Below are 24,110 nucleotides of genomic sequence, written 5' to 3'. Positions count from 1 at the left end.
AAAGTGGGCGCATTTCCAGGGCTGGAGTCCCACCAGCCATCTGCTCTCCACTCTGAATTTGGGGCACATTCTGTAGTTCACCCAGATTTGGGCTCCACCAAGTGCCTGGGGGGGGTGGGAAGAGCCCACCCAGAGCGTGCTCCCCGCACAGGCCGGGGAGCATCTGCACAGCCCAGCTGCTTCCCGGGGCCTGTGCGGGGATGTCAGAGACTCACAGCCTGCGGTTTGGAGAGAATCCAGCCGAAAGCAGAAATAACGCCGCCGTGGAGAAGAGGCCGTGGGGATGGGGGGGAGGCAGGGAAGCGCGCCCAGTGTGCGGGGGAGGGGAGCGCGGCGGCCCAGAGTCTGCACATGTGAACAGACCCACAAGCCAAAGCCTGGCAGCCACACGAGGGGCAGGCGGTGGTGCGGGCCGGGAACCGGACACTCACCGCTGATGGGGCTGGCGCAGCCGGCGCACTTCTTGGCGTACAGGTCGCAGAAGCAGCCCAGGCAGTAGGCGAACTCGTCGCGGGACGTGAAGCGCTGGCCAGACAGAGGCTTCTTGCAGGCGGTGCACACGAAGCACTCGCGGTGCCAGGGCTGCTCCCGGTACGTGACGCCCCCGCTGGTGACGGGCTGCGGGCAGAAGGGCGTCAGCTCCCGCAGGGGCCTGTGCCTGGCACCCTTGTCCCGGCCCTCGCCGCTGGAGGACGCGCGGTCCTCGCCCAGGACACGCCGCACCGGCGTCCGGGTCCCAGAGGTGCTGTCCTCCGGACGGCAAGGTCACCCCGCCGCCCCTTCCCCAAGCTGCCAGGCTCCCGCTGCAGACCCCGGATCCCCGTTCGTGACGTGGGTACCGGGGTGTCTGCTGGGACAGCACTGCCTCCTGGTCGGCAGGAGGGCGAAGCAGGGAGACCGCAGCTCAGGGGCCGGGGTCTGATGTCACGCAGCCCCTCCTCAGCGCCCCCCTGCGGGCAGATCCCTGTAGCATCTCTCTACCACCAGGTGCACCTGCTCCAACAGCTTCCTCAGCTACTCGGGGGGAAGGAAGAGGCTTAACGGACACCGTGGGGCTGGCTTCCTAGGTGGAAAAAATGAGCCCAGAGCCTGCCTTCCCACCCTGTCTGTGGTCTTAGGACGCTTTTCTTTCTTTAACCTGACGCAGCCCTGGATAGTGACGAGGGATCTGTCCCCACCCCAGGGACAGGCCTTTCCAGTTGCCTTTTCCCCTCCCCGTCCCCCCACTAGGTCTAGGGCCGTTTCTTGTTTATTCAAGGAGGGCGATGAACAAAGACACCTTAGGGATAGGTGGCCGCTCTTTCGGAAAGAACAACAGGTGTGCAGGGGCCAGGGGGAATACGAGGTACCTTTTTGCACTGAACGCACTGCAAGGCATACTGCCTTTCATAGCAGGGCACGCAGAAGTTCTGGCCGTCCTTCGGGATGAAGCTCTTGGTTCCGATGGGCTGCTGGCAGCGATGGCAGATGAAGCAGGTCTCGTGCCAGCTGCTACCCTTGTATTCCATCTTACGGGTGCCTGTCAGGGGTCGGGGAGAAAGGAGGACAATCGTGATGCTCACTAAAAGCCCCAGGCCAGACCACACGTGCCTTCTGCATGTTCTGAAGGACAGTCTTCTGTCCACCCCAGAGCTCAGGGTACTGTCCCGTCCCAGGTCCGTAGGAGGGCGCCCGCTGGCTCCCCGCAGCCCCAGAGGGTTGGGTGCAGACCGTGTGGTCCTTGTGCAGCATCGCCAGCAGAGGGCGGCAAAGCTCCTTCTCACGGGCTGCGGATGAGGACGCGCCTCCGACAGAGTCCACCGCCTGGTGGAAGGGGTGTCTTTTTCTGATTCAAAGGAGCAAGTGAGGAACCCCGTGAGGGCCTGGTGACAGCGTGATCCTGGCCCGGAGGCCGTGATGCACCTGCTAGTTGGGGCTCAGCCTCCCTGGGTGGGGACGGAGCTGTGCACCGCGGTTGGTGACTTGCAGGTGTGGGCAGGGGGGCGAGCTTTGCACTGAGCGGGGGCCTCTCGTCCTCTATCTGATTTCGCTGCAGAAGCCACACTGACCGTCTGCACCTATTTCACCTTGATTTGGTTGTAGCACTTTAAAATCAAACCAAGGAAGGAAGCTAGCGCTCAGGTCTAGGTTTGTTTTTTTTGGTTTCTTGAGGAGGGCGTCGTCTTGAGATCAGCCGGCCAGAATCAAGAAGAATTCACCTTCTACTCTTAGACATATATTTGTCTTTGTCAAAGCGGCAGTTAATATCTTTCTTCCCGGGGCTTCCCTGGTGGCGCAGTGGTTAAGAATCCGCCTGCCAATGCAGGGGACACAGGTTCGAGCCCTGGTCGGGGAAGAGCCCACATGCCGTGGAGCAACTAAGCCCGTGTGCCACAACTACTGAGCCTGCGCTCTAGAGCCTGCGAGCCACAACTACTGAGCCCACGTGCCACAACTACTGAAGCCCGCGTGCCTAGAGCCCGCGCTCCACAACAAGAAAAGCCACCACAATGAGGAGCCCGTGCACCGCAATGAAGAGTAGACCCTGCTCGCCGCAACTAGAGAAAGACTGCGCGCAGCAACGCAGCCAAAAATCAATCAATCAATAAATTAAAAAAAAAAAATCTTTCTTCCCAATCTGGAATTTCCAGGCTGTTACCCTGGGAAGCTGTGCCTTTCCCCAAACGCGTGGCCCACAGCTTGGGTCCAGGCAGCTGGGCATCCTCACCCGTCAGTCTCCCCACAGAGTCAGGAGTCTGACTCTAAATTATCCCTGTAGCCTTGATTCTCTTCACATGTCAGGGTGACCCCAGCCGCTGTGAGGGCTAGGAGGACTCAGCAGGGTACCTTGATTTCTACAAATTGACATTCATTCTATTGAAGTTGAAAATTCAAAACCCTCAATTGAAGTTCATCCTGCACATCTTTATCCTGCATTCATGAATACAGAGAATTTAAAAAATTACTTTTAAGGTGCATTTCTTTGTGTTCAGTTCCATTCACCAATGTAGTGAACTGAACTCCTTTAAAAGGACACTTGAAAATTTAATGTATTTGACATGCCTTTTAAGAACCTCAACTAGCAAACCGCACCTCAAGTTCTTCCTCTTTTTTTTTTTTTAAAGTAACCCCTATTTTTCTTTTCTTTTACTTATTTATTTTTTTGGCTGCGTTGGGTCTTAGTTGCAGCACTCAGGATCTTTTGTTGGTGCGCTCGGGCTTCTCTCTAGCTGTGGCACACGGGCTCCAGGGCGCGTGGGCTCTAGTCTGCGGCACTCGAGCTCTCTTGAGGCGCTGAGGCTCAGTAGTTGCAGCGCGCGGACTTAGTTGCCCCGGGGCATGTGGGATCTTAGTTCCTCAACCAGGGATCGAACCCTCACCTGCTGCATTGGAGGGCGGATTCTTTACCGCTGGACCGCCAGGGAAGTCCCTTAAGTTCTTAAGTAATTGTTGTTGAAATGAATTAAACTTATAAATATGATGAATCCTAAAATAGCTTAAGCATCAAAACCATTTACAAATTAAGAAAATTCCAGTGTAAAACCACAAGCCTAAATCACTTACTTGATTGCACACTTTCAGTCAGAATCATAAGGTTAATTTAGTCTTTAGACCAAATTTTTTCTAAACTTCACCCACACGTTACCAGATTATTTAACACACTATTATTGCTCTGAGTTGGATTCTCTTTATATGTGTGCCCTTAATTCTAAACCTTCGCAGGACTAAAGGAAGTGTATCTACCAAAGAAGCTGTCCTGAGAACAGATACCTTCCAGGGCAATTTGAGGGCTCCCTGCGGAACTGTATCGAGCTTCCTAAGAGCTAGGGGTCCCGGCCTGTGCCCCTGACTCCCACTCCCCAGCCTGAGCCTGATTCGGGGGCCACATCCCCAAAGTCGGTCAATGGACAGAGTCCTCTCCTGGTTTTAGGTGGCTCTCTGGTAGGGATGCCAGATTAACGAGGTCCCAGGTGGGATTAGCTGAAATTCCGATTTGTCTGGGAGTCCTGTATTTTATTTGCTAAATCTGGCAAGGCTATACCGTCCAGCCACCCCTTACTGGTCACACAGAGGACGTCACTGACCCTAAGTAGCCGATGAACCATCCAAGGTCCAAATCTTAGGCTCTTCTCGCCCGCACTGTGTGCGTGTCTAACAAGATTCGTTTTTTAAATTCTGTATTGAAAAATTCCATAAAGTATTTTTGTCCACTCTGTTCTTTAAAATGAAAGATTCCTCTCTCCCATAAAACAAAGAAACCAAAGTCCCCCCAAAGAGCAAGGACCATGCTCCCCCACCAACAGACAGGCCACCCATCACTGGCCTTGGCACTGAATCCAGCTGCCGCCGAGCCTGCCGGGAACATAACCTGCATGAGGGCACAGCGCCCAGCTCCCGGCCCAGCACCCACCTGCGGCAGTAACCGATGGGGCAGGAATTCTGCGTGTGTGCAGAGGGCGCGGAGAGGGCGGGGGAAGCGCGCACACATGCACGCTCACGCCCGCGCGCGAAAGTTCTGCGGGGGCGGGCGGGAGGCAAAGGGGGCAGAGGGGGCGGGGGAAGCGCGCATACGCACATTCACACGCACGCGCACACTCAGCGGCTTGGTGCCCACCTGGCATGATGCTCTTCTTGCACTCCTGGCAGCGGGACGAGTACTCCTGCGAGTAGCAGTCGGTGCAGAGCAGCTGGTCCTCCTTGGCAGCGAACGGCTTGTCCACAAGGGACCCCCTGCACCGCGAGCAGTGGAAACAGGCCTCGTGCCAGTGCCGGTCCTTGTAGGACAAGTCCTGCAGGCCCAGAGCACACGAGACGTGAGACGTGAGAGGGGCCGGGGGCGTGGGCTCTGCTGGACCCACAGCGAGGGGGGCAAGTGGGCAACGAGGGGCTGGAATGAGTTAGGTAGGATGCTTCTCTTGCTGTTCTTAGGGCCACTGTTTAGACAGGGGTGTGTGCGAGAGATGCGTCTGAAAAACGAGTGGCTTTCCATTGGGGACTGTAAGAAAGAGAAACGGCCCATGAAACTCATCAGCGCTTCTCCTGGACACAGAGACCCCGGGAGTCCTCTGGCCGCGAGGACGCTGGGCAAACCCAACTGTGCTGGATGATGGCTGTGATCCCCGCGGGAGGGAGGCCGGGCTGCTCGGAAGCTCAGAGACGGAGCCTGAGGATGGGGCCCTGGGTCAACCTGGTGGAAAGCAGGTCAGGAGAGATCCAGTAGGTGCCATCAGCTGAGGGTCGAAGACGTGAGCTGGGCAGAGAAAGGGCACAGACCAGGAGGGCAAGACAGAGGGGCGCCGGGCGGAGCTGTGCCACGGCTCCAGGTAGCCGGCTGGGAGAGTTCCCGCCCGGCTAGACCAAGGAGGCCAAACGAATGAATGCAATTCAGCACTGTCTTTGTTGAGGCTTTGAAAGTCGAACAAACCATTTAAAGTCCCATCCGCTGGGAATTCCCTGGTGGTCCAGTGGTTAAGACTCCGTGCTTCCCTGCAGGGGGCACGGGTTCAATTCCTGCTCAGGGAACTAATATCCCACATGATACAAGCGTCGTGGCCAAAAAATTTAAATAATTAAACAAATAATGCCCCGTCCACTAAGAACAATATGCCTAATTTAAGAAGAGTAGTTTCTGATCATGGGATCACTGTTACAACACTGATTATAGAATAAATGCATTTAACAGTTTTTTTGTATGGAAAACAGTATGGTAGTTCCTCAAAAAATTAAAAAGAGAATTACCATATGATCCAGCAGTTCTAATTCTGGGTATATGCCCCAAAGAACCAAAAGAAGGACTCTGCAGGGCTTCCCTGGTAGCGCAGTGGTTGAGAGTCCGCCTGCCGATGCAGGGGACACGGGTTCGTGCGCCGGTCCGGGAAGATCCCACATGCCACAGAGCGGCTGGGCCCGTGAGCCATGGCTGCTGGGCCTGTGCGTCCAGAGCCTGTGCTCCTCAACGGGAGAGGCCACAACAGTGAGAGGCCCGCGTACCGCAAAAAAAAAAAAAAAAAAAAAAAAGAAGGAATCTGCAGACCCACATTCACAGCAGCCAAAGGGGGAAGTCACCCCAGCGTCCGTCCACAGATGACAGATAAACATGGACTATTATTCAGCCTCACAAGGAAAACAAATTCTGACACACACTACAACATGGATGAACTCTGAGAACATGCTAAGTGAAATAAGTCAGTCAGAAAAAGACAAATACTGAATCATTCCACTTATATGAGGTCCCGGAGGAGGTAAGTTCAGAGACAGGAAGCAGCAAGGTGGGTACCTGGGGCAGTGCGGGTGTGAGTGGGGACAGAGCTTCAGTTTTACAAGATGAAATGGTCGTACAGCAGAGTGTAGGTACTTAGCACCACTGAACTGTACACTTCCAAACAGTTAAGATGGCACATTTTATGTTATGTGTATTTTACCACAATTAAAAAATAAGTTTTGATTATCACGTGGCATGTGGAAAGCACCCTTCCAGAAGTTCAGCGAGTCCCCTCCATGAGCCCCACCCCGCTGAGCTGTGAGCCGGGAGGGCGGGGCAGGGGACAGCGAGGCGGCGAGTGAACCGGGAAGAAAGGAAGCCAAGCCCAAGGATATCTGCCTTTGGGGCCTGACCTTCAACACAGCCCAGGGGGACCCTCCACGGACGACATCGTGAGAGCGAAGCCGCCAGCTGTCACCAGTTGCCCTGGTTAGCGAGTCCCATAGGAGGACGGAGCCGCGCATGGTTAGGGGACTGGACGGTCAGGGGAAAGCTCATTTAAAACGATCTCGTGGGTCAAAAGCACTGCAGAAATCCACTTGCCTACGGTTAACATTTCCGGCATGAAAACACATTAGCTAGGTTGACAAGAGCTGATTTGTTGACAGACATCTGACACTAGAAAGTTCCCTAGAAATCTGGGTACCACTGCCCTGTCCTGACGAGACCATAAGCACCCAGGCAGGACTTCTAGACCTTCTGGAGGCCCAGCTCCTAGCCTCCACCCTCCCGAGGCTGCTGGTCACTTGCTGTCCTGCATCCCACATCCCGTGTCCTGTATTCAAGGGAAGGACTGCTCACGCCCTGGCTTCTGCCTAGTCCTCCAGGCCGGTAACAGCAGCCACGTGGGATCATCCCCCCTTCCTGGTCCCACCCTCATCCCGCCCCAGGGAGCTAGTCTCTGTCCTTCCCAGATGCCGGCTCAGCTGAGTCACCAGCCATCCCTTCCCTGGAGCATTGTGACCCTCACACAGCTGCTCCCTTGTCTGCCCCTCTCAGACGCGCACACACACACACACACACACACACACACACACGTGTTTCTGCATTAACACTCCACAGCCCTGAAATGTTCGTTCAGGGGCATTTGATAATTCTCAAACCTTTTGATGAAGTGTTTTTCCTTGAGATAAATACCAACCCACACTCCTGCTCTCAGAAGCCTCAGTGAGTCACAAACAGTCTCTGAACAAGCTAGCATCACTGTCGGGGGCGGGGCCGTGGGGAACTGGAACCGTTCCTCCCCTGTTCCAGCTGCAGCCAGCGGTGACTGCCCTCCGGTCACCAACCTGCACACCTGCTGTGCCACCAGTGCCCTCGGGGACCCAGGAGCACAGTGTCTAAAATGCCTGATGCATTTCATCCCAGTGCTTAAAGCGGAGGGCTCCAGACTCAAACCCTGGCTCTGCCATGTATGTACCTGCCGTGGGGCTGGGGGTGAGTCACCTGACCTCTCCCAGCCTCAGACCCGCCCGGGGAAACAGGGATGACGGTGAAGCCCTGACAACGGTCCTGGCACATTGACACGGCTCAATTAATGTCAGTCTTAGATGCCAGCTCGTGGTGACAGCAGGTGCCCTGAAGCGTCACTCGCTGAGATCACATTTACTCGTGAAGACGGGGATGGAACGGACGCCCTCACCTAAGCTCCGAGCTCCTGGCTCAGTCACTGCTCTGTACAGGGCTTTTGGCCTCCACAGCCCTTCTGATTCTAAAATTCTTAGTCCCCTCTTACTTGATTTCAACTGCACAATAACCCCACCCCATGGAATAAGGTTTATTCCCATCTGATAGGTGAGCAAGTTTAACGTAACAATGCTAAGACACCATGAACCCCGTTTCTTGCATCCCTCCTGCTGACCTGCAGCCCGGGAGCATCTCTGCAAGCAGGTCTCAGCGCGCTCGCCCAGCCTTACCCTCTGCCCCAGTGTCCTCTCTCACTCCGTGCCTGTGCCCTCACAGCCGAGGGGGCGGGCCGCTCCGCCCCCTCGGCTGTGAGGCCCCGCGAGGGCACCAGCCGCTCGGTGACGCCTGTGTGGCCATGAGTGATGGTGGCCCTGGCGCCACCCCCGCGCGCACCCCCGGAAAAGCCCACGTCATGCAGCTCGTTCAGGACCGCACGTGGAAGCCCTCATCTGCTGCTGTGCTGTCGGGTTTCCCGTAATTCTCCTTCTCTTGTGGGGTCCTGAAAAGGGAGTCTGAGTCAAGTTGATAATTCACGTCACCACCTCCTCCTGAACTCACTTCTGCAGAGTCCATGCCCTGTGGGCGCGGAGGTGGGAAATGCCACTGGCTTTGGGGGCTCGGGGCTCGTGGGGATGGGCCGGAAAATGGCACAGAAAGGCCAAGGCTCCAGGTCAGGTTGGGTTGATTCGACCCGGTGCCTGAACCGAAATGCACGGCTGCTCTGAATGCTCGTCTGTAAAACTGGGTTCCTAGTGGCTCTTTCCACCTCTGGTGTTCACGGCTCCAAACAGAGTTTTACTTTTGGTTTTTAGTACCGAGCTAGTCTCGCCTCACTTAATTCTGTTATGTGTCGAGTACGCCACGTGGTCCCCAAAGATACCATTTAGATGCTGGAGGTTCAAGGCTAAGACATATGGACGCGCTGACTGACTTTCAAGAACTTGGAAATGTTCTAGAAGTACCCTGGTTTTAAGGTTCTGTAGAGAGAGAGCACGAAGGGGAGAAACAAAAAACTGGAAGAAAAAAGATCTTTGACACGTCGCAGAAAAAAGGCCAATGCTAATCTTATACACGCAGAATGTCATAAACTGCAGTAAAATGTCTGATAAACAAGGTAAGGTAAGGCCCAGACACTTCCTTTCAGAATTTATATTTTTCCATTGCAGAAATATTCCTAATAGGGTAAGCGCTTGTGGCTTTGCTCCGAATGTGCCCTTGTTGAGACCTCAGCTGAGCCGCAGGGGGAGTCAGTGGCCTGGAGGCACCCCCTCGCCCACCAGTTAATGAAGGCAGCTCCGGGCAGGGGGCGTCCCTCATCCTCCTTTACACCCTGTCTATCCCTCCTGGGCTGGGAGAAGCTCAGCTGCTGATTCCCAAACCAGCCAGTCCTCACCTCCACGGGATTTCACCTCATCAGTGGATCTGCCGTGTCATTCGTGCCCAGCACTTTGAAAAGGTGTTCTGCACTTTGAGACTGTCAGGCTACCACGTCCCCAGCTGCACATTCTTTCAAATCCTTGAAGAACGACGCTGGGCAGCCCTGTCCCAGGTGTGCCCTCAAGGGGACCTGTTTACTTATTTTTTTAATTTATTTTTACTATTAATTTATTTTTAATTTTTGGCTGCATTGGGTCTTCGTTGCTGCACACAGGCTTTCTCTAGTTGCAGCGAGCGGGGGCTGCTCTTGGTTGCGATGTGCGGGCTTCTCATTGCGGTGGCTTCTCTTGTTGCAGAGCACGGGCTCTAGGCGTGTGGGCTTCAGTAGTTGTGGCACACGGGCTCAGTAGTTGTGGCACGTGGGCTCAGTAGTTGTGGCGCACGGGCTTAGTTGCTCCGCAGCATGTGGGACCTTCCCGGACCAGGGCTTGAACCCCTGTCCCCTGCGTTGGCAGGCGAATTCTTAACCACTGCACCGCCACTAGGGAAGCTCCCAATGCTGGTTTTAGACCTGCAGAAGGTCCTTTGACTGTTACCACGTCTTCCTCTTCGCAGCCCCCTCCAGGCACGCGGGTGCGTGGGTTTGGAGGCCCGTCTGACTCTATGGCACTGCTCGCAGAGACACGGAAAACCCAAAGTCTGAGCCAGGTACGTGGCCCAGAGTTTGCTAAAGACACCAATTTGCTGATGGGAGGGACCAGCAGCCATCTCTGAGTACTGGCCCAGCTTATCTTTTCTTCGGTTTCTTGACTTTTTGAAGCCCGGGACTTAGGTAGACCTATCCCCTGAAAAACATCTGTAATCAGGCAAAAAAAAATATATATATATACTTTGCTGGTATCCACAGGTGTCCAGGAAAAATTTCCGGAAGAGCATAAGGTCAGAGGATCATAAATTTTTATTTGTATTACCTGTTGTCAACTATTCCACTGGCCATAAAAATGAATGATTTTTACCCCTGGAGATCACAGCATTTCCTCAGAGTTAACTAAACAGAAAGAAAGAACAGAAAGAGAGTCTGCATAGAAATGATGCTCAAACACAGGTAAGCTACCTATGGAAGCAGGTCATCCTGAAGTCCTGCCTACCTCATTTGAAAGTCAGTCAATACCCACAACATCAGCCTAATCCCCAGTGGCTTGCAGTATTTTAAGTTACGCACAAATGTCCTTCAGAGGGAGACCCAAGTGGGGCTTATGGCACCCCTGCTATTTTCAGACAAAAGAACGGCCACCAGACCCGCCAGCCTAGCTGCTCTGCCCAGCGCCCCACCTGCCAAGCTGGGGCTTCTCTTCCCGAAGTGCAGAGGCACATTTTTCCTGCCATCACTTCCTCCACAAAACCAACTGCATAATTACTTCTGAAAGCCAAGAAAACCGTTCCAAATATTCAGAAGCCCCAAATGGCAAGGTCTAACTGCAAGTTCACATCTTTTCCCTTCCCACATGCGCAGAATCACGTGGCGTAACTCCGCAGAGAGAGAACCGTTATCCGGGTTGAAAAGTTCAGCGTGACTGACGCCTGACTTTGCAGCAGTCTTGTTGATTTTGGCCCCATTTGGGGAATTCTTGTTTATCTGCTCCTAAAGCATGTGCTGAAGGATAACTAGTTTCAAGGGTCTGTCCACTAAATCATACTGAAAAAATGATCAGTGACTTCGCTTTTGTTTTTAGTTTAGCTCCCAGGCAAGGATGATGAGCCCTAAATCTCCAAAACGTCTCCTTTAAACCAGAGTTGTTTGTCAGAATGATATCTGAACCTCTCACCTACTTATATCTTTTCCAGGTAAAGCCTTTATAAAATAATAATTGTTTTCTCTGCCTCTTAGTTCTTCCTCAAAGCGGACATTTTTCTTCATGTTTCTCTAGTGAAAACTGATAAAGAGACAGGGCGAAGCTTCGAGAGGCAGGGGGAGGGAGCAAGCTGCAGGGAAGCAGTCGGAAGAGAAGAGGGGGTGGAATTTTCCACACCATCAGCCGCTCCTTAGAGCACTGACTGCATGGTGGCTACACACCACGAGAACCCATGATGCAGGCTCCCTTGTTGTAACTCCCCTTTTTTTTTTTTTTTGCTGTACCCGGGCCTCTCACCGCTGCGGCCTCTCCCGTTGCGGAGCACAGGCTCCGGACACGCAGGCCCAGCGGCCATGGCTCACGGGCCCAGCCGCTCCGCGGCATGTGGGATCTTCCCGGACCAGGGCACAAACCCGCGTCCCCTGCATCGGCAGGCGGACTCTCAACCACTGCGCCACCAGGGAAGCCCTGTACCTCCCTTTTATAAACATGCGGACGGGCACAGAGGGGTCAAGCCATGGGCCCACGATCACACAGCCAGTGAGACGCAGAGCCAGGATGGAGCGGGGCAGCTCGGTGTCCTAGCGCTTGTGCTCGGCCTGGAGATGAACGCAGAGGGGCTCAGACACACATCACAGAGCTGGAGGTCGGAGGCCAGGCGGCTTTCAGACGAGCAAGAGCAGCTACTTCTGCCCGTGGTCGTAGCCAAAGTTCTGGATGCTTTAAGGCTTCCACGGGACAGGTGCCGAGTCCCGTTTCCCTTCCGCTCCACGTGCCACTCCTCTGTGGAGCCACGATACGTGGCTGCAGCCTGGGCTCAAGTGGGGGCATCCCACACCCTTTGTCTCTGCTCAGGGCAAAGTTTTCTTCCCCGTAAGATGGAAATTATCCCTCAACTGTCACTAAACACCTAGCGGCAGTCAGCCGGCTGCTTACTGACCGTCATGGGAAGGATGGATGAGACAGAAACAGGGCAGACGCGCGCTGGACCACTCTGGATCGCCCCCAGCAGAGCCAGCCCGAACTGCTCAGCTGGCAGCCACACATCCTCATCGTCCCCACGAAGAAGAGAAGCTCCCCCGACACCCCAGTGCAGACAGGGCCTCTCAGCCCCTCCAGCCGGGGGTGGGCGCCGGCTCTCCCACACGCACGCTCACTGCGCCAATACTGATCGCGCGCACCTGCCCCACGAGTCAGCCCAGGAGGGAGAGCGCTGCCCTCGGGGGAGCACGGGATCGGGCGGCAGGTGGCCGGTTAGCTAAGGATGCTGACCACGGGGCCACCACAAGTGGACCTGGGATGCTCGGCGCACACGTCCCGGAAAAGCCCCGACCAGGTGTGGCGGGACTGGGACCGGCAGAGACAGAGTCCGTGGGGAGGAGGCTGGGAAAGGGCAGTGGAGGGTCCGAGCCCAGCAGAGGGGCCTCCAGGGCGTCCAGGGTGATGACCAGGACGTGAGCACAACTGTGCCGAGAAGCACGTGGTTCCTGGGGAGTCCAGTGTGGGTGTCCAGGGGGGTTGGGAGGCCCAAGGGAGGGCGGAGAGCACGGGGCTGGGGGATGCCCAGGGGCGGGTACCTTGCAGTCGCAGCCAATCAGCTTCCCGCACTCCTCGCACGTGCTGGCGAAGAGGGCCTCGAAGCAGGCCACGCAGTAGGGCCGCTCCTCCCGCAGGATGTACTTCCTGCCGAAGAGGGAGTCCTCGCAGTGGTGGCAGTCGAAGCGCTCGGTCATCCTGGCGCCAGATTTGTGCCACCTACCAGGGAGGAGAGAAAGGACAGGCGCGGTGAGCGCGCCCGATGTCCCGTGCGCACGGCAGTGACCGCCCTGCTCCGCTAGGGTCCCCTTTCCCATCACCTTTCCCGTCGGTGGCTACATCCTCTGCGTGAGCAATCGGCACTCACCCTTGAAGCGGGTGTAATTTTCAATGATACTTTTAAAAACTTAGCTGGGGGCAGTTCTGTGTCTGAGTACATGCCACTTCTTTAAAAGTCCCAATTCTGGGTGACTGTGTCAGAAAACGTGATCCCAGTTTTGGACCCAAGAAAGAGCTGGCATCAGAGCCCTCATCCCCTGGAAGGAGTGCCTGCTTCCAACGTGGGACGCAACCTCACATCTTCCCATTCTCCCCGCCCCCAAAATAGCACAGCAGGGATAGAAAACAATATGCTCGTTGCTATAAAAAGACTTTCCCTGAGCTCCCCTTTATGATTCATGAATCTGAATAAGAAGAAACCACAGAAGCCAAGGGAGGGGGGGGTCAGAGCCGGTAAACCTGAGGCCAGGGGAGCATGACCTCGACCTGGCTTCACTGGGAAGCACGCCCGGCCCCTGCCCAAGAGGAGGCGCCCCGGGGGCCTCATTCCTCCCAGATGACAAGATTATCCTCTCTCAGCCCAGATATCCAGGGAGCAGGAGAAAGGGAAAGGCTGGCTTCCAAGGACAGGGATGATCACGGTGGGAAACACAGCCAACGGCCACTCCAGGTGACACCTCGAGCTGCATTTTTCCAGGATGAGTGTGGTGTGTGTCTGAGCAGAAAGGACAGGGTAGGGGCAGAGGAAGGCGGGAGGTTTCACCCTCCCCTGCTCCCCATGTGGTTCCTGCACAAACATGTCAGCACTACCCCAGAAAGAGCCAGTCTACCCTGGGAAGGCTAGGTGTGGAGAAACGCCTCCGAGCCATTAGAAACACGGTCCAACTTCTTTAGAAATATCTTCTCAAGTGGCAATATTTGATTTGCCACAAGTGAGAAAGCTTTATAAATTATTAAATAGGGAGACAGGTTGACTGTGTAACTCTGAGCGACGTTTCACAAACTCTGATTAAACTTGATTCCATTTTCAGTCATTTCCACCCACTTAGGAGTGAAATTCCAAAATCATACCCCAGGATGCAAATGACATACTGCTGCCTGGTTTATGAGGTAATACCGAATTTGATACTGTTTATTTACTTTGTACTCTATCCCGACAACCGTAAGCAAAGAAATGGACAACTTTCAAGCAACCATACTTGGTTACTTCTGTGTTTATAGGACAGTTTTTTCCCAAAAGTATGAAGCATGCAGCTGGACACATGCGTTGCTCTTCCTGGAGAAAACATTGTCTGGACATTCTTGCAATAACATCACAAGATGAGGCTCTTGATCGTTTGAAGTTTTGCTCTGAAACACAACATGTAAATATCCTTTGTCCTAAGGCGCCGTCAGGTTGCAGCGGCTATGCTGGCAGAAGATGCAATGCTTTCCTGTAATTCCTCAGTTACTGGCCTGGCAAGCTGCCAGCGTTTAGTTCATCGCAGTTAAGCGCCGTCCCTCTAACATACAGATTTTTAGAATAAAGCCTACCATTTACCTGTGGAATCTTATTTGCCTATTCTGGTCACACAAATGTAAGAATAATGACTTGAGGATTTGAAATAAGAACAAGGAAAGGAGATAGGGCTATAGATCATAAAAATTTTTAATCTGGAAATAATTTGGGAGATTATCTATGACTACCTCATTTTCTGGATGGAAAAACTGGAGGCCAGGAATATTAATGAAAACAGAGATTCATATGAGCATTCCCAAACAGCCGTCTCACTTAGAAAAAAGAAACTCCCGATCTAAATGGAAAGGTGGTTCCATGTGGGTTTGGACAAGCACAGGCCCTGCGGGGGAAAGGAGACGACAGACCATAGCCTGCACCAACCCCACTGAGCACCATTCCCGTGCTCTGGAGTCATCAAAGTGGGGAACTGTTTTCGTCCCAGGTAAGGCCCTGGTGATGCTTACAGACCTGGGATATGCTTTCTACCTCCTCCAACTCTGCAGGACTGGGACAGAAATCATCTAACAGAGTAAACTGTGAGAACACACAGGGCTCCACGTCGGCTGAAGGGGACCGAGGTGACCCCGAGACAACGCCCCCATCACTGAAACTAACTCCCAGGAGGACCAGTGTGGCCGCAACGGGCCCGGAGGGTCCGACAGCCCCCGTTTCTGCAGAACCGTCTTGGGCGCTGGTGGATCTCTCTCCCATCCTGTTCCTTGTGTCCTCTGAGAAGTCACTCCAGTTTTATTGACTAGGACGGCACTCGTGCTCAGAGCAACAAGCTGGGGTGGAAAGTGAGACCGTCACTAATGAGGGGCAGAGCAGAGGGACACAAATCTGACCACATTTCCGGCGCGTTACAAGAAGCACAAACCCCTCAGCATCACGGTCAGTAGGCCACGAGCTACTGAGGAGACCAGGTGCGTCCCTTCCGCCACAAAGTGTTTCAAACCAATTCTTCTTCAGTCAAATAGAAAATTATTATACAAAATTGTGTATTCAAAGTCATACGATCCATCTTAAGCCTCTTTTTAATGGCAAAAACTTAGCTATAGCCTTGCAGTAGACGCCTCCTATAACTCCATTTTTTAATCTTATAAAATGCCTGGTTGGGCTTCCCTGGTGGCGCAGTGGTTAGGAATCCGCCTGCCTATGCAGGGGACGTGGGTTCGAGTCCTGGTCCGGCAAGATCCCACATGCCGTGGAGCAACTAAGCCTGTGCACCACAGCTACTGAGCCTGCGCTCTAGAGCCCGCGAGCCACAACTACTGAACCCACGTGCCACAACTACCGAGCCTGTGCACTAGAGCCCATGCGCCACAACTACTGAGCCCGTGCGCCACAACTACTGAAGCCCACACCCCTAGAGCCCGTGCTCCACAAGAGAAGCCACCGCAATGAGAAGCCCGTGCACCACAACAAAGAGTAGCCCCCACTCGCTGCAACTAGAGAAAGCCCGCATGCAGCAACAAAGACCGAACGCCGCCAAAAATAAATAAATAAATAAAGTTTAAAAACCCAAACAGAACACCTTGGTTTTTTTTTTTGTTTTTTTTGTTTTTGTTTTTGTTTTTTTGCAGTACGCGGGCCTCTCACTGTTGTGGCCTCTCCCGTTGTGGAGCACAGGCTCGGGATGCACAGGCTCAGCGGCCATGGCTCACGGGCCCAGCCGCTCCGCGGCACGTGGGATCATCCCGGACCAGGGCACGAACCCACGTCCCCTGAATCAGCAGGCGGACTCTCAGCCACTGCGCCACCAGGGAAGCCCATCTTGGTTTTTTTTAACCTAACTGTGCACAATCTGCTTACCCTCTCTCAACTGCCGTATCCCTCCCCGCGGGTTACCTGTCACTCCTGCACATCACCTGGTGCACAGGTGCTGACAGCATGAAGCAGCAGCAAGCGAGGAGACATCTGCACCGCAGGTGTGACTGCTGACTTGTTATTCATGAACCAAACCCAAATCCCAGGGTCTGGGAGTTCTCACCCCTCCCCCGGGGTTACGTCATCCTCTGATATCATCCCCCTTGGCTCTGAACAAGCACCCGGATCTTAGGGGGCAGGTTTACAGGTGTGGCCACAGGCTCAGCCACCGACCACAGTGCTGGGAGAGGAAAGTCCTGGGGTGAGGGGTGGGTGCAGAGCTTTGATCTCCGATTAAAACCAATTCTCCACCTGCGCTGAGTCCGAGGCAAGGACACAGGTTCAGAGCGCAGTGGACAGCAACGCGCAGGGCTGCCCCATGGAAAATAATGACCATCTGCAAGGTCCACAGGCTTATACGTGTGGGCTATTTTTATCTTCTCAGGTTTAAGAACTGTCAGTGTCTGGAGTAGCGGGCTGCTGGGGGGAAGGGAAGGGGGGGAGGGAAGAGAGAAGAGAAACAAGAAGGGAGGAGGAGAGGAAGTGGAGAGGTGGGGAAAGGAGAGAAAGGAAGGAGGAGGGAGATGGGAGGAGGGCGTTCAGAGCCCAGGAAGCACGTGCATTTTTTCTTTTTTTACCGGAAACGTTTCTTGGGAATCAAGGGAGGGGCAGAGTTTCAGGTGTTTCCTGAACAGGAGGCCCTTTGGGCCGCACGAGTGTCCATGGAGCACCCTCTTCAATGCTCTCTTTTCTCAACCATGTACTTTAATCTGACCCCAAAGATGCCATTTGCCTCCTGCCCCTCGAAACCCACACGTCCTTCTCTATCCACGCTGCTCCAGGAGACTGCCCTAACATCCTCGATTCCTCCAGAGAAATCTGTGTACATTCCCAAAGCCTTCCCACAGGCAGGAAGCAGCCTCAGGAAGTCAGTGCCGAAGAAGCCACGCCCAGCTTTAAATGCCACCCGGGTCCCAGGTGGGAAACGCCATGGCTTACCAACATCCAGGGCTCTTTAGAGAGAATTAAGAAAATTGGTCTGTTAGATGCGGGCTCGCTCTTTTGAAGAATGTACTGGAAAATGCAGTGTTTTCATGACACCGCAGGACGCTGACTGCCTGTGCACCTCCCAGCCCCCAGCCATAAGTCCCGCAAAGGTGGACCCTAGGATCACTGCGGCCACACCAGGTGACAAACCCGGGTCAGGCGCTTCATGAACACCTGGGGAATGAATGAACGGACACGTGGATGGGCGGCGGGTGAACACAAATATCCCAGAGCACAAACATGTAGACATCCAGAGTGGAAACGAGGAATGTTTTATGTGAACAACCACTTTGCATAGCAAACCCCAGATGTAATGGAGCTTGGCATCCGATGCTGGTACAATTTCTAATGCAACAGATCCTGAGCTGCATTCTTTCTCCTCCGCCTCTGGCCTCTTCCCCCTTCCAGATACACTGCTGCTTCCACAGAGGGTGGAACTGTTCTTACTGTGTTTGGATCCAAACCCATGTGAACACACAGCTGCACAGCCCCGGATGAGGCCTGGTCAGGCCAAGACGCACAAGCCTCACCATGAGATGCTCCCAACATCTCTGTGCGGAGCCAGCTCCCCTGACCCAGGCTCCAGGTACCAGTGGGGCCCTGGGTGTCCTACACGGATGCAGCAGCCTTTAAATCAGAGATCCTCTGTCCAAAGGCAGGGGCTCTCACCCCAGAAGGGAAGCCAGAGAACACTCTGTACCAGTTTGTTTTTCTGTGGACAGAAGGATCAACGCACGAACCAGCTTTGCTACCCTGACACTCTTTCCATTAGTCCAGCTGAACTGTTTCTCTTAAATAGAAATTCTGGTGAAAGGGAGAGGGACACCACCTTAAGGGATGTTGCTATTTTAAAAAACATATTATAATATTTAAAATTCATCTGAAATCCATTTTGGGATTCTTCTAAGAACGGCTATGCCTACTGCTGTATATTTATGGCTTCATTTACTGAGCCTTGTCTGACTATATAGGCAGGGATCAGGGAGGTATTATAACTTGATATATAAACTGGTAACTTTCAAAAACGTCTAACAAGCTTGATTTGTCTATGCTCATGTTAAGAAATGCTTTGTGTGAGAGACAAGGCTTGAATAAGGTGAACGGCTGTCTTTGGAATTATCTTTTGGATACAGAAAGTGGGAAATAACAAATGTCAGATTCTGACCTTAAGACCATAAACTAAGAATAGTGACACTTGTTTTGAGGTCCTGCGGACTTTTAAATCCAGCCAACAAGGATATATTAAGTAACCTCTCTTTTCTAGGTACCGTCTTAGGCCCTGGGAGACTGAGATAAAACACACAGTCTCCGAAAGAGGTTAGTTCTAGCTCCAAAGAGTTTAAATCACCTTTAAGATACTATCTGGATATTTAATCTCGAAACATGTCAGTTCTGTCTACGCAGGACAAGCATCATTACGCGGGCTGGGACAGCGATCGGCCTCAGGTCCATAACTAGCACGTGTGGTGTGTGTGTGTGTGTGTGTGTGTGCGGTGTGTGCGGCGTGTGTGTGTGTGGTGTGTGTATGGTGTGTGTGTGTGCTGTGTTATGTGTTTGGTGTGTGGTGTGTGTGGTGTGTATGGTATGTGTGTGGTGAGGGTGTGGTGTGGGTGTGTGCAATGTGGTATGGTGTGTGTTTGTTGTGTGTGTGGTGTGTGTGTGGCGTGGTGTGTGTGCGGTGTGTGTGTGTGGTGTGTGTGTGGCGTGGTGTGTGTGTGGTATGTGTGTGATGTGTGTGTGGTGTGTGTGTGGTGTGTGTGCTGTATGTGTGCTGTGTGTGTGGTGTGTGTGGCGTGGTGTGTGTGCGGTGTGTGTGTGCGGTGTGTGTGTGGCGTGGTGTGTGTGTGGTATGTGTGTGATGTGTGTGTTGTGTGTGTGGTGTGTGTGTGGTGTGTATGGTGTGTGTGTATGGTGTGGTGTGTGTGGTGTGTGTGTGGTGTGTGTGGTGTGTGTGTGGTGTGTGTGTGGTGTGTATGGTGTGTGTGTGTACGGTGTGTGTGTGTGGTGTGTGTGTGTGCTGTGGTGTGTGTGTGGTGTGTGTGGGTGTGTTGTGTGTGTGGGGGTGTATGGTGTGTGTGGTGTGTGTGTGTGGTGTGTATGGTGTGGGTGTGTGTGGGTGTGTGGCGGGGGGGCGTGTACCCCACCCTCTCTCCCTCTGCTTCCCGGGAACGTGTGGTCCAGTTATCCATGTCTGTTTACACAGAACAAAAGGAAAAACCCTCACTGCCCTTCATGCGTCTCCTCCCATCTCCAAAAGTCAGCTCTCGGTTTGATTTGCTCTCATCTGCTTGGCCTTCCATCTGCAATGATCCCAACTTCCAGGAAAGGCTGGCCCCTCACTGTCCTCAAAACCCTGCTCCCCGTGGCGCTTCTCTAGCACAACCAACAGGCGTGCACACCTCCTGCTGCTGGCTTCGCTTGCTGCCTAAGTTGGCTAATTCTTATTTGTTCCAAAAGTTTTACCACCAAACATACACAGACCTATTTTCTTTTTTCTTTCTTTTTTTTTTTGCGGTACACAGGCCTCTCACTGTTGTGGCCTCTCCCGTTGCGGAGCACAGGCTCCGGACGCGCAGGCTCAGCGGCCATGGCTCACGGGCCCAGCCGCTCCGCGGCATGTGGGATCTTCCCGGACCGGGGCACGAACCCGTGTCCCCTGCATCGGCAGGCGGACTCTCAACCACTGCGCCACCAGGGAAGCCCCAGACCTATTTTCTTGAAACCTAAATGTTTACAGGCTTCAAGGATGCTCTTTTACACTGGTTTTATTTACCCATAAAGACAAGGCAGATGAAATTCCCTGGTGGTGCAGTGGTTAAGAATCCACCTGCCAGTGGAGGGGACACGGGTTCGATCCCTGGTCCGGGAAGATCCCACATGTCGCAGAGCAACTAAGCCCGTGTGCCATAACTACTGAGCCTGTGCTCTAGAGCCGGTGAGCCACAACTACTGAAGCCCACACATGCTCCACAACAAGAGAAGCCGCCGCAATGAGAAGCACACGCACCGCAACGAAGAGTAGCCCCCGCTCTCAGCAACTAGATAAAGCCCACACTCAGCAACCAAGACCCAATGCAGCCATAAATAAATAAATGTATTTTATAAAAAACAAAAACAAAAACGGCAGCCACTTCTCCTGTGGGCACAGACACTTAGAAACACCTAAAGGAGATCTGTAAGTCACAGGCTAAATCAGGGCTGGCAACGTGTGGCTGACAAAGGCCAAGGATGAGTAGGGTGACATGTGATGTCCAAACTCAGTGTGTGAGAATCACCCATGAGAAGTGGACTAAAGATGGACAGACCAGAGGCTGCCCTGAACCTCTCATCAGAGACCCAAAAGGGTGGGCAAGCACATTTTGCAGTGAAAGGAAAGTGAGGACCACCAGTAGGAAAGGGGTGATGGAATCTTAAAAAAACAAGACTGAGAGCTGGTGGGCAGAACTGGGAAGCAAAGTTACTGGGGAACGGTGGTAGTCAGGGTTCTCCAGAGAAACAGAACCAAGGGGAAATATATATATATATAATATGAAGAGGTTTATTATTGATATTAGGAATTGGCTTATATCACTATGGAGGCTGGAAGTCCCAAGCAGCTAACGAGCTGGAGACCCAGCAGAGCTACTGGGTGGTTCTAGTCTGAGTCTGAAGGCCTGAGAAGCAGGGCACCAGAGGTTTAAGTTCTTGCTCAAAAGCCGTCAGGCTCAAGACCCAAGATGAGCTGATGCTTCAGTCTGAGACCAGAGCCTGGAGAGGACGGAGTCCCAGCTCCACAGTAGGGCAGGGGGAATCCCCTCCAGCTCAGCCTTTTATGCTGTTCAGGTCTCCAGCTGATTGGATGAGGCCACCCACTTGGGAAGAGCACCCAGGCTACAGATAAAAATGTTAACCACACGGAGAAACAACCTCACAGACACACCCAGAAATAACATTTGTGTCTCGGCGCCTGGTGGCCCAGTCAGGTCGACACAAAATTAACCATCACAAGAGCTAACGCCGAGATCCACCAGTCAGGACAAGAGAGGCCATTCCCTTAACTCACCCCAAAGTCACAATGCCAGCCTGGACTCCGGAAGACTGGGCTCTCAGTCACTAGAGAAGGGCTTGTGCGTTCAGTTCGAGGTGGCCATCTTCCGGAAGTGACTGCTCAGTGTAAGTCCACGGGACCAACGTGGCTCTGATAAAACTGTCCTGAGAAAACCACCTAGGAAGTATCCAATGTCTCTTTCTGCTCATGGGAGCTCACAGAACTGGGTATCTCCTGGCGCTGAGTCAGAGCAGCTTAGGTAAGTTACCTGCCTACTCCAGCCCCCTGCTGATAACGAGGCAGCCTGAGCCCCAGAGGCTGGGGAACCAGCCCAGGGCCGGACAGGAAGAGAACCCAGACCTCCTGAGAGCCCAGGATGATTTTTTTCAATATCCTGCTGGGTGGGCCCTTTTGTCTACAATTTAGAGTCTTTTCAGTACTGGAAGTGGTTTAACAACAACCTTGGATGAAAGTACGCAGACTAAGGCCTCACTGAAATGTTGGGGTGCATCCGCCATAGCTCAGTGGTTAGAGCTCAGGCTCTCAAGTTAAGAGCTGCCTGGGGTCAGCTCTCAGGGTCCCCATTTCTAGGCTGGAAAACCTTGAGAAAAGTTACCTTGATCTCTCTATGCTTCAGTGTATCTGTAAAGACGAGGGTAATATCCAATTTGTATACACTGCTTCTGATGTGCACGTCAACCCTGCAAAGCAAGCCACCATCTTATCTGTGTTTTCCAGCTGTTGAAACTGAGGCACCATGAGAATAGGTGACTTGGCCAAGACTGCACCGCTCGGGGCTGATGGACGGGAACGTAAGCTCAGGCAGCCTAGCTCCAGCCCAAGCACACGGGCTACCTGCCACACCTGCCTCGTGGCACGTTTGTACCTGAGCCTACCCCACTGTACCTGGCACTGCCCGGCCTGTGGTAAGCCAACACAGCCCTCTGAACATGTAGCTGTGCAGAAGCACTGAGGCATGCCGGGATAACAAACACTGAACCCCATTCTATACATTAACTGATAAGCCTTAAAAATTCAGGATGAAAGACACTGTGAAAAAATTCATATAGATGCACAATAAAACATTCTTCACTGTTTGCTTTTATAGGAGTTTAACAGGCAGCCTAGGAATTCCTGTACTTCTCAGACTTGCCCCAAATGTTTTTTAGTCGAAATCACCTTCAGGATACCAAAGCCTCTCCCTCTAACGTATTATTACAAAACGCACACAAGCAGGGGTTAGCGCCAAAGGGGTGGGAAGTATTTGGCGCTGGTTCTGAGCGCGGTTCTCCCGGCTATGAGCCCCAGCTGTGATTTTTTGTGATTTAAGTGCCCTAGTGCAGCTCCTTTAACCTGGTTAGCCTAGTGGGAACGGAAACCCAAATGGGCATCCGAAAGTAGAGAGAACTCTCTTCATTTGTCAATAAAGCATTTAACACTCTCTTCCGGCAATTTTTGGTATGTTAAGGTATCACACAAGTACAGTTTGATTACTACTGTGTTCGTCTAAAACAAGCCCTTTTTTTTTTTTTTTTAACCCTGGTGGTTCAGTAGTTCAATTTTGGGGCGGGGTCCCTCCCACCCAAGGTACCCCCGGGGTGTCCCCGTGGCCCAGCTCTCCTGTCCCCATGTCCCCCCACTGCCCAGCACCCCCTCCCCAGATGCCCCCACCGCCCCCGGTTCCCCTGCCCCGGGGTCGCCCTCCGCCCAGGCTCCCCCGTCCGCAGGCCTTCCTCCGCCCCCGGCCCCCCTGTCCCCCGTCGCCCACTGCCGGCGCCCTGGCCCTAGCCCGGCTGGAGCGCACTCACCGCGCGGCTTCTCGCGGACGGCAGACGGCAGCGGAGGTCCGGGCGGCTGGGCCCGGGGAGAGGCGCGCCCCGCCCGGAGAACCCCGCGTGTCATTTGACCAAATAAGGAGACGCTCGCTGGGCGGCGCGGGCGGCGCTGCCGGGCGGGCGAGCGCCCCTGGGCTCCGGGGCGGCGCTGGGGACCCCAGCCCTTTGTTTGCCGCGGGCGTTTCCTCCGTCCTGCGGCGTCGCGGGCGCCGGCTCCGGGACTCCCGCCGGGTTCCGAGCGCGCGGCGGCCCGGCCGGGGAGGTGCGGGGGAGCGCAGCGGAGGGGCGGCCACTTACCGGGTCCGGAGGAGTGGGAGGCGCACCGAGGACGGGGGTTGCGGAGGGTGGCGTCTCTCCGCGGCCCCCGCGGCCCCTCTGCCACCAAGTGAGCCTGCCGATGGCAGGAAGAATGGGGAAGGCCGGGTCTTTGTCCCGCTGGGGAGGGGAGGGGAAGGACCAGTCGCCCACACTCCAGGCCGAGGGCTCCTCGGACGTTCTGTGGCCCCCTCCGGGCCAGGAAGACCTAGCAGAGGAGGAGAAAGCGCCTCCCACACCAGAGCCCAGGCCCCCGAGCCCGGCCTGGGGGCGGGGGTGGGGATCAGAGGCGGAGAGCTCACGGCGGCCGGGATGGAAACGTCCTCCGCGTGCAGCCCGGGCGCAAGGTGGGCAGAAGGACCGCGGGCAGGCGTGTCGCGTTTAGCATCGGTGGGCCTCAGAGAAGGGAAGCTATCTGATTGCTTTCCCTTCTTTGATGCTCTGTGTCCCGTGATGTTTTAGCGGCTCCCCAAATGGGCCTCCATCACGGAATCACAGAACCTGAGCGCCATCCTATTAGCTACCACCTACATCCTATTAGCTACCACCT

General features: G+C 54.0%; 1 protein-coding gene across 8 annotated transcripts in view; it reads right to left on the bottom strand.

Moving 5' to 3' along the window:
- FHL2 (four and a half LIM domains 2) overlaps positions 1–24,110 on the bottom strand; it is a 26,408-nt gene extending 2,298 nt beyond the window's left edge. The window contains exons 1-6 of one of the 8 annotated variants that reach the window (XM_089922554.1): positions 23,543–24,109; positions 21,426–22,111; positions 12,735–12,912; positions 4,595–4,769; positions 1,350–1,519; positions 432–618 (exon numbers count right to left, since the gene is read on the bottom strand). In XM_089922554.1, coding sequence (XP_089778680.1) covers positions 432–618; positions 1,350–1,519; positions 4,595–4,769; positions 12,735–12,890 — 688 coding nt within the window. In that variant the 5' untranslated portion in view covers positions 12,891–12,912; positions 21,426–22,111; positions 23,543–24,109. Of the gene's footprint in view, positions 1–431; positions 619–1,349; positions 1,520–4,594; positions 4,770–12,734; positions 12,913–21,425; positions 22,977–23,218; positions 23,471–23,542 lie in introns of those variants that run through there. The other 7 variants (XM_089922553.1, XM_089922555.1, XM_089922556.1 and 4 more) reach the window with 7 other exon arrangements.

This window comes from Delphinapterus leucas, chromosome 13 (genome assembly GCF_059928025.1).
Source record: "Delphinapterus leucas isolate spDelLeu-1000000601 "Yukka" chromosome 13, BTC_Dleu_Yukka2, whole genome shotgun sequence".
Taxonomy (NCBI): Eukaryota; Metazoa; Chordata; class Mammalia; order Artiodactyla; family Monodontidae; genus Delphinapterus; species Delphinapterus leucas.
The sequence above is the reverse complement of the archived record's forward strand: the minus strand, read 5'-3'. Positions and strand labels throughout refer to the sequence as shown.